This window comes from Mustela erminea, chromosome 7 (genome assembly GCF_009829155.1).
Source record: "Mustela erminea isolate mMusErm1 chromosome 7, mMusErm1.Pri, whole genome shotgun sequence".
Classification (NCBI taxonomy): Eukaryota; Metazoa; Chordata; class Mammalia; order Carnivora; family Mustelidae; genus Mustela; species Mustela erminea.
The window spans coordinates 102,491,560-102,501,529 of record NC_045620.1 but is presented as its reverse complement, the minus strand read 5'-3'; the positions used below and the strand labels follow the sequence as shown (position 1 = coordinate 102,501,529).

General features: G+C 50.9%; 1 protein-coding gene across 2 annotated transcripts; it reads left to right on the top strand.

Moving 5' to 3' along the window:
- The first annotated feature begins 332 nt into the window (after positions 1-332).
- CD8A (CD8a molecule) lies at positions 333-6,841 on the top strand. 2 transcript variants are annotated; one of them, XM_032352703.1, is made up of 6 exons: positions 333-916; positions 1,006-1,371; positions 1,967-2,077; positions 2,337-2,447; positions 3,129-3,159; positions 3,916-4,055. In XM_032352703.1, exons 1-6 carry the CDS (start codon positions 868-870, stop codon positions 3,926-3,928), a joined length of 681 nt encoding a protein of 226 aa, XP_032208594.1. In that variant the 5' UTR covers positions 333-867; the 3' UTR covers positions 3,929-4,055. The 2 variants fall into 2 exon arrangements, with proteins under 2 accessions (XP_032208594.1, XP_032208593.1); XM_032352702.1 differs by lacking the exon at positions 3,916-4,055 and adding an exon at positions 5,508-6,841 and having other exon boundaries at positions 338-916.
- Positions 6,842-9,970: the final 3,129 nt, after the last annotated feature.

Sequence of the window (9,970 nt, the reverse complement as noted above, 5' to 3'; positions counted from 1 at the left end):
CAGAGTTTAGACAGCTTCAAGTTCAGTGAGAATGGAAGGCCAGGGGCCTGGGCGGAGGCTAGGAGGAGCTAGCACCCAAAAGCTCTGAGTCAAGCCCTGTTTCAGCTTCCATCCTGTCTTGCAAGTCATAGAAGTCTGCAAGAGTGACCCTGTCAGATCCCCTTTAGGAGAATAATGATCATGGCAGGGTGGCTAAAGGTGTGGCCAAGAAAGGGACTCATGTGAAGGCTGTTGCAGCAGCCCCAAGAAAAAATCTTGAGGCTGTCGGGTGATGTGTGGCAGTGGGGAGGACTGGTGTGGCCGCCAGAGGACCTTTGGTCCCACACAAGGCAGGTGGCTGCTGCCCCATGGTCTTCTCCTTCCTGCTGAGCACCCAGACTACCCTGCGGAGTGGTGTGCAAGCCACCAACGCCTCTCCGTCCTCCGCCCTCAGCACCCGTCTTGCTAGAGCCATTATGAGTGACTACAAAGGAAGTGGACACTCTGCTTTCCTTACTCTCACCTTCTTCACCTCTTGTAAACTCTCCTTACCCTCTGTCTCTGCAGCCCCCACAAGAGAGCCTATTCCAAACGTCATTTGCGAGCCTCTGTCTTCGTCCTCAAGCCTGCAGTTTTAACCGTCCCCAGCGGCCCTAGAAGCCCGCTTCGACGGCCCAGGCCCAGATCATGGACCCTAGTCTGCTCCCTGGGCTGGAAGGTGGTAACCGCGAAAAAGAGGGCGACTCTCCCCTGCGGGGCTTCGGATGACATCACATCCTCCGAACTCGAAATCTGGCTCCTCCGCTGGCCCAAGGGCGTGACTTGCCCCCTCCGCGTCCCACCCGCTCCAGCGCGCGTCGGTACGCGTCGTGCAGCGCAGAGCGCGCCATGGCCTCCTGGGTGACCCCCCTGCTCCTGCCGCTGGCCCTGCTGCTCCGTGAGTTAGCGACCCTTGGGGAGGGCGGGGGACGGGACAGACGAGGAGCGCGGGGTTCCCGGCTCAGCCTCGATGCCTGCCGCCCGCAGATGCCGTCGCGGCCGCCGGGCCGAGCCAGTTCCGCATGTCGCCGGCGAAGGTGGTCGGACAGCTGGGAGGGAAAGTGGAGCTGCAGTGCGAGGTGCTGCTGCCCTCCGCGGCGCCGGGCTGTTCCTGGCTCCTCCAGAAGAACGAACCTGCCGCCCGCCCCGTCTTCCTCATGTACCTCTCCCAATCCCGGACCAAAGTGGCCGACGGACTGGACACCGAACAGATTTCGGGCAAGAAGATCCGTGACACCCTCTACAGCCTCACCCTGCGCCGCTTCCGCAAGGAGGACGAAGGCTACTATTTCTGCTCCGTCCTGAGCAATTCGGTGCTGTACTTCAGCTCCTTCGTGCCGGTCTTCCTGCCAGGTCCGGGCGCCCGGGGCGCGGCACCTCTCGGTGTGGGGTTTAGGGCTCACCTATGAACCCGTTTTTTTTTTTTTCATACGGAGCCCCGCTTTTGAGCCTCTTAGCGCCCTTGGGGGGCGTGGGGGCTACTTAATACTGCTTCCATTTCACAGACAAGGGAACTGAGGCCAAGGTGCGGCTGGGTAGGGGCTGAAGATGGCTTCTTAGGTCCCGCGGATTTGGGCTTGAGTTCGGGTGCTTGTCTGCCCCTGGACAGTTCCTTAAATTCTGTGAGCCTGCGTTTGGCTACCAACCCAAGCCCTCAAGCCTGCAGGTTGAGCCCTGGAGAGAGGCTGGGAGACCGGGAGCGGGCTCCTGCGTTCCTGTCCGAGGCGCCAGGTGTGCTCGGCCCCGCCCGGGACGCAGCAGGCTACCGCGCGCGCGGCGAAGGGGAGAGCGCGAATCCTGGAGGTCCCCAATCCATCTCCTCTCTCTGAGTGCAGAGGTCGGCGCGGGCGAAGGAGGCGCCCCGTTGGGCAAAGGCGCGCGAAGCCGTGCGGAGGGTTAGTGTCAATGTCCCCTGTCCGACTCCAACCACGCTCTGTTTCTCCCGCAGTCAAGCCCACCCCTACGCCCGCACCGCGATTACCCACGAGGGCGCCCACCAACACGTCGCAGCCGGTGTCTCAGCGCCCCGGGATCTGCCGGCCGGCGGCGGGCAAGCCAGGTGAGACCCGCGCAGGGGTCCCGGGACCGAGACCCGCGCAGGGGTCCCGGGACCGGGACCCGCCAGGGGCGGTGCGGGTAGGGGGCGCGGGGGTGGGGGAGAGCCCCCACCGGGCTCAGCCCTGATCGTGGAGATAGAGCCAAAACCTGTTCAAGTGGTGGGGAAACCGAGACCGGACCCGAGGGACAGGCCCGAGCTGGGGGTGTGGGTTAGAGAATCCCGGCCAGTTCCTAAACGTCGGCGTCTTCGGTGTCTTCAGTGGAAAAAAGTGTGCTTGGCTTTGCCTGTGAAATCTACATCTGGGCACCGCTGGCTGGGACCTGCGCGGTCCTTCTACTGTCACTGGTCATCACCGTCATCTGCAACCATAGTAAGTTCTAGGGCCGCTCGGAGTGGCAGGGGAAGGGGGGCGGGGAAGGTTTGCTCCACTTCCTCCTGCGCGGCTTGCTCCAGGCTGCTTGCCCCGAGATAGGATGGTTTCTGGAACCTGAGCTGTACTGTAGGCACAGCCCATTTCTTTCCTGGAGACAGAACTCGTGAAACCCCTTCCCACTCCTCTTTCCACTCTCTGGGGCGTTCTTAGGGAGACAGAGCCCTTATTCCAGGATGGACAGGAGCATTGTGTTCCATTGGCCAAGGAGAAGGAGGTAGAGAGTGCAGTTTCTGGCTTATTACACCCACCCCCGGACCCCCTACACCCCCCCCCCCCCCCCCCCCCCCGGCAGAGAGTGTGCCCCTGTGGCCCTCAGACTAGTGCTCAGGAAGACTGGATCAAAACCGTGACTTGTTGAGATTTACCCTCGGCCACCTCTCAGTGAACCCCTACTACTTTGGGTCCCACTGTAGGTGACTGTACTAACCTATCTTAGCCCACATGTGTATTTGCAGTGCTTTTAAAATTGATGAGAAGAGGGATGGAAAAGCAGCTCTTACTTGGTTTTCAAGAGTTATAGTTCTAAGGAAATAGGAAAAGGGAAGGAGGAAGTAAATCAATTTGGGGACTATTGGCGGTGGTGAGGCAGTCATTTTACTTCTTCTTTTTCTTATCCAGGGAACAGAAGACGGGTTTGCAAATGTCCCAGGTGAGTCTTATAACCCATAGGGCTGCTAACACTGGCCAGCCCTCTGCACAGGTCCTAGCTGCCCAAGCAGCCTTTGGTGGGAACCTTTCCCAGAGAGAGGCCATGGAGAATTCTGGGGGCAGGGAGTCAGCACAGTTTCTGAGCAAAGGGCGGCACAAGGCTGGCAAGGTGAGGAAATGGGAGGCACGGCCTGGGCTCATGGGGAGAACAGTACGACTTCTATAAGTCTCCATATTCTCTGACCTGGCTCCAAAAATCCCAGACAGGATTCCCCCTATTAGTCCTAGTTCTCCACAGCCTTGAGGTCTCTTTACCTGGATGATTCCAACTGAGTTTTATTGTTTTCTTAAGAAAACTTTTTTTCTATTGTTTGTTCTAGATTTTTGAGTGATTAGTGTTTTTAAGAGCCAGTCTTTCATTGGAGAACCAAATAAGCAATGGCTTAGGCTCCTAATTTCCCTGTGTCAGTGTAGTGCCTTGATCTACCACCAAGGACTAGAAGGGAAACAGAGGCAGGAGCAGTTAGCTATCTGGCAGCCCAAGTGACTCCCCGATCCAATTCCAACCCGTGATCATTCTGAGATGATCAGGAAAAAAAAAACAAAAAACAAAAACAAAGACCAGTGAGTGGGAAGAGAAGTCTCAGTCTTTTCTGTCCTTTGAACTTAGGCTGAGGCAGCCTGTGCTAACATCTAACTGACCCCACTCTGGCCCTGCACCATGATGGGGGTTACACGCAGGTTCTCTCTTCTCCAGCAACCGCATGTGATAGATGCCACAGTCCCATCTCACAGCTGAGCAGCTCAGATCAGGAAATCTACCCAACCCTGCAGAGATGTGATGACTCTCAGATTATCAAAATAATACACCATTTAATAAAAGCCTACAGAGTACCAGTTCCTTGTTTTATATATATTTTTATTATTTATTTATTTAAATATTTTATTTATTCGACAGAGATTGCAAGTAGGCAGAGAGGCAGGCAGAGAGAGAGAGAGGGTAGGGGGGAGAAGCAGGCTCCCTGCTGAGCAGAGAGCCCGATGTGGGGCTTGATCCCAGGACCCTGAGATCATGACCCAAGCCAAAGGCAGAGGCTTTAACCCACTGAGCCACCCAGGCACCCCTATTATTTCTTTTTAAATATCAAGTTTCATAACAATCTTTCAAGTAGTTACCATGATCACCACTTTTTCAGATGAGGAAACTGACGGTTAGGACATTTAGTGACTCGTCTAAGGCCACACTGATGCCAAATAGCAGAGCTCAGACTTCTCTATCCAAGCTCAGGCTCCTTCCTGCTTGGGGGATGGGAATGTTTAAGGATAATCAGTTCCTTTCAGTGGATGAAAATAGTTCAAATTTTATACCTAGGGTTTGCATTTCCCACTCCTTGGTGTCTCTCTGCAGGAAGACAATTCTAATATCTCATATAATGTTATTTTCAAAAATATGTATCAGTATTTTTAACAACGGAAATGTAATGAATATATTGTAATAAATTGTAATAATGTATTCTAATGCCTGTATTATGAACGGTGTAACAAGGGGGACAAAGACCCTTTAAAAACAGAAAAAGATTTTTAGCATTTGCAAGTACTTGGGGTGCAGTTGGGAGCTTTGGCAGGAGAATCATCCCTTATCTTTAAGTTCTCTGAAAATTCTCATTTTGAAATGAACCAAGAACAAAACCCTGCCCTTGGAATACAAAGCTACGCGGAGTGAACATATCTGAGGGACCCACATGCCTGAGTTAACACACTCAGTAATGACCGAGAGCAGCTCAGCTTCCAGAGAGGTTTGGAGGATGGTGTGCGTAGACCTGACATTCACGATGAATCAGCCCATTCAGGAGGTGTTAGCCCAGTCCTGAATTAACACACATTTTTAGTGGGACATCAAATTTGAGTTGTCTGTGTTGTCTGTATGCGATAAAGTAGCTCTACTTGGCTGATGGTGGTCATTTGCTCACATCCTTCTGGGGGACCGAGAATCAGCTCAACTGGTAACTTCGGTCATCAGGCACCTGACAAAGGCTCCCGGAAGCCAGACTAACTGGACTCCGATCCTGGCTCCATCACCTCCTCATTATGTTAGAACTTGGGCAAGTTCTCTCATCTATTTCCCAGTGGCCTCCCCACCGCCCCCGGGTTGCTGTGACAGCAAGATGGCAAACGTAAGGCACTTGACACTTTCTGACATCATTCACTCAGTCCCACGCTGGTATTCCAGGGACAAGTTCGCAGACCCTGCAGGGGCTGGGAGGCTGGGGCGGGCAGGCCAGATGTGGATGGAGGCAGTTAGCGCACTTTGGGGGCTCTTGCTGCAATCATGGTCTGCCTCTCTTTCAGGCCAATGCCCAGACAAGGAGGACCAGGAGGCAAGCCCAGCCCTTCAGAGAAATACGTCTAACATGGAGATGGACCCTGTGCAACAGCCACTACAAGACCGAACAGAATTCTCTCTGTGAGAACAGCAACAGTCCTTCCTTCCTTATATATCCATTCTCATTATTATTTTTGTGGGGGTGGGGTGGGAAGGGTGACTTCTTCTTATGTGTTTTCCTTGGTTGACACAAAACAAGACTGTACGTCTACAGTACACCACAAGGGCTCTGATACCATTGTGTGCTCCCACTGGGGCGAAGGGTGGGAAGGCCAGGGCTACCGCGAGCCGTGTTCTCAGAATCTGGTGGTTTGAGCTGGGGTGGTGGTGGTGGGGGGGGGTTTGCTCAGCATGATGCGGTCCAGACCTCTTTGGTTGACATTCAGGGATGGGGAGCAGCTTGAGCAGAGTCACAGCAAGTCTCAGGGCTCTTTTTCCAGCCATTCAGGTCTTTCTTCTGGAGGTGTCTGTCTCAGTGTGGGGGTGCTGTGTCTCAAACCCTAGGAGCACAGGTGATTTCTTGAGCAGCAGCGCTAGGACCACAACTGCACCCACAGCCCTAAGGGGGTTCTAGGAGAACTTCTGCCTTTCACAGAGTTCTCTAAGGTGGTTGAATCCTATCAGACTTTTTTTTTTAATAACGACATGTGGAACTCCATGGAGTGGGAAGTCCTCAACGAAAGTGGAAGGGGTAAGCTGAATCCTGGAAAATGAGAAACTCCACCTTTAAAGACAATCTGTGGGAACTCCCCCGTGGAGGCCGAATTGCTCTCCCAGCCCCCCGCAGTGCAGAGGGGCCTGTGAAAGAGGAGAGACCACCCTGTGACAATCATGATCTGAGCATCAGCACAGTGGAATGGCAGTCCTCTTGAGCCTCTGAACACCGTATCCGCTCGTGCCCCTGGAACATCATGACTTCTGATGGTGCGGAAAGGCAGAATGGTTACAGAGCTGCCAGCACCGGCCCTGGCCTCCCCTCGACCGGCAGATGAGGGGCTGGGACCGGAGACACTCTGGTGAGGAGGCGGACAGCCAAACCGGCTGCCCTCCACACGCGTGTTTCCTCTCGTCCGGAGTTGAACAAGAACTGAGTCCTCACTGGAAGAAAAAATTCAAATGAGGAAGTAAAAATCACCCATAATTCTTTACCTCAGGTGTAATCCATTGTTAATAGCGTGGTGTACATTCTTCCTGATGATTTTCTGTGCATAAATGTGAAGTATATACTTCTGACTTTAAAAAAATGCAATTGCTCTGCTTTTTATAAATGGCTTTAATAAAAAACATTGATGGCATCGGTTTTGTTTTGTTTTTGTGTTTTTTTTTTAATAAACATATAGTGTATTATTAGCCACAGGGGTACAGGACTGTGAATAGCCAGGTTTACACACTTCACAGCACTCACCATAGCACATACCCTCCACAATGTCCATAACCCAACCACCCTGTCTCTACCTCCCTACCCCCGGCAACCCCCAGTTTGTTTTGTGAGATTAAGAGTCTTTTATGGTTTGTCTCCCTCCGGATCCCATCTTGTTTCATTTATTCTTCTCCTACTCCCCAAACCATCCGCATTGTATCTCCACTTCCTCATATCAGGGAGATCATATGATAGTTGTCTTTCTCCGATTGACTTATTTCGCTAAGCATGATACCCTGTAGTTCCATCCACATCATTGCAAATGGCGAGATTTCATTTCTTTTGATGGCTGCATAGTATTTCATTGAATATATATATATACCACATCTTCTTTATCCATTCATCTGTTGACGGTTATCTAGGTTCTTTCCATAGTTTGGCTATTGTAGACATTGCTGATATAAACATTCGGGTGCACGTGCCCCTTCGGATCACTACATTTGTATCTTTAGGGTAAATACCCAGTAGTGCAATTGCTGGATCATAGGGTAGCTCTATTTTCAACTTTTTGAGGAACCTCCACACTGTTTTCCAGAGTGGCTGCACCAGCTTGTATTCCCACCAACAGTGTAGGAGGGTTCCCTTTCTCCGCATCCTCACCAGCATCTGTCATTTCCTGACTTGTTAATTTTAGGATGGCATTGTTTTTAATGACAAAATAGCACACCATTTTTTAGTGTGCCAACTTTTATTTATTACTCAGCATTTAATTTTCCAGTTTCCAGTGTTTCATTACTCTAATACCACTGCCAAAACTTTGGCACGTGTGTGCCTTTAGGATATCTTTAGGATAAAACCCTAAATGTAAAATTATTAGGCCAGTCACTACTTTCACTGTGGACTCCCCGTTTTCCCATCAGCTAGAACTGATTAGCCTCTCCTGACACCACCTTGTCTGTTGTTCTTTCGTGGTAATGCATAAGCTGATACTTCTCTCGTAATAAATCACAAAATCTTCACCCTTGTTGAGGTAAAATATACATATACTGAAAAGTCCCCAAATCCTAAGTGCACAGCAGCTCCAAGACATCATCAAGCAAACACACTCACATAGCCAGCACCGGGTCAAGAGAGAACTTTCCCTGCCCTGAAACTGCCTTTTGCAATCTTCACTTTTAAAAACCAAGACACTTTTAAAGAACAGAAGTTTAGAGGAAAAAGTGTCTCAAGTGTGAAAAAGCAGAAGTGAAAGCTAAGAAAGTTCCCATGAGACCAAGTCTTGCCCTTGGCCCCTTCCTCCCCAAACCAATCCAGCGACAGAACCAGGAGCCACTGCAGGGACTGAGACCCAGTTTAGAGCAGGCTCCAGGGCTCTGAGGCTGCCTGTCCCTGGGTTTCCTGAGAGGGGGGACAAGGAACATCTTGCTTGCTTATGCGAGACACTTGAGAGGATGGCTGTGGAAGGCCAATCTTAAAGAACCCGGGCTAGCATGAACAGAGGAAAGGGGCTTTTCCTCTTTAACTTGCAACACAGCTAATGAGTGGCTGGGAAGCCACCCTGCGGAGGCTCAGAAAGGGTGGAATACTTACTGATTTTCTCATACCCCCAAAGAAGTTTCACTTGCCATAACTAAAAAGGTAAACACTATTTTGGAGATTAAAAATATCGACATGGTGGGTGGGGGGCGCCTGGGTGGCTCAGTTGGTTGGGTGTCCGACTCTTGATCTCAGCTCAGGGTCGTGAGTTCAAGCCCTGTGCTGGGCTCCACGCTCAGCGTGGAGGCTACTTAAAAAACAAAACAAAACAAAAAACAACAACTAAATAGAGAAAGGAATTCATCAGAGTTGGCCCTCAGATCCAGGGAGAAAACAGAAAAACAGGCTGCAGGCTGAGGCTGAAAACATGAAAGGTGGCTGTGAATTTAGGCTCAGGGCTTGCTGGTGACCACAAACATCCAACTGTTCATTCTGCACACGCGGAAAGAGCACCTGACAGTTCAAAGCTGGCAGACTCAAGTCCAAGTCATATTTCACTTGCCGGCTTCTAGCCTGAGCACTGACTCTACAAATTTCCCCATGAGCAAGATGCCCACGACCCTGAGAAACAGGAATTAGAGAAATGACTTCTCTATCATGCAGTTAGCTTGGTGGTTCAGTGAATAAATATCCATTCATTCAACAAAAAACATATTCCCTTTGTGGAAGAAAGAAACCAGAGAACATTGTCGTTTGTTTCTCCAGTTGCGACACTGCCCTTTGAAGAACCCATGCCACACTTGAACATCCCCCATGACTCTTCAACCAGCGGCATGGGGAGAAGTCTCTTTTCCACCAGCAAGAAGCCACCCCTCTGTCCAGCCCAGGGCTGTGTTTAAATATCTCCCATATCCCCCCACCATCGCCGCCCTAATATTGTGACCACCAGGGGCAGGCAACACTTACTCTGCTCCTAAAGGCAGGCTTGAGATATGTTTCTCCACCAAAGGAACTGACGGACGCCACAAGTGCCTACGATTAGGTTGAATGCAGAGTTCTGAAAGCAGCTTCCTGGCCTTGTGTTCTCTAGCAAGTGACTTCAGGTCTCAAAACCTTGGTTTCCCCACTTGTAACGTGGGGGTAATGATAATCCCGACCTCAAAGGGTTGTTGGGAAGAATATATGAGTTTATATGTATTTTTAAGTGCTAGAAGAGCTCCTGGAACACAGTAACCAACCGTATACTGAAAACAACGTACTGCATTTTTTCAAAACCAGCATAGAACCCATTACACTCAGAATGCAGCCAATTCTGTCTGATTCCCCCAATTTCTATTCTCAGAAAGAGTAATCATTTCTGACAGAAACACATTGTGCATACACCCAGGGATCTCAGCCTCCCAGTGCTAAGAAAGACAACCCTTCACACACATCTCACCTTGAGAGAGCTCAGTCCCAGATACACACAGCCTTGGCTCTGTCACTGAAGCTCCCATCAGCCTCACATGCTGAGGGCCAGCCCCCCAGGTCCCCCAATGCCCTCCTGCAAGAGAGCTCTACCATCCTCAGAGCAGCTGGATAAGGCTTGCAGAG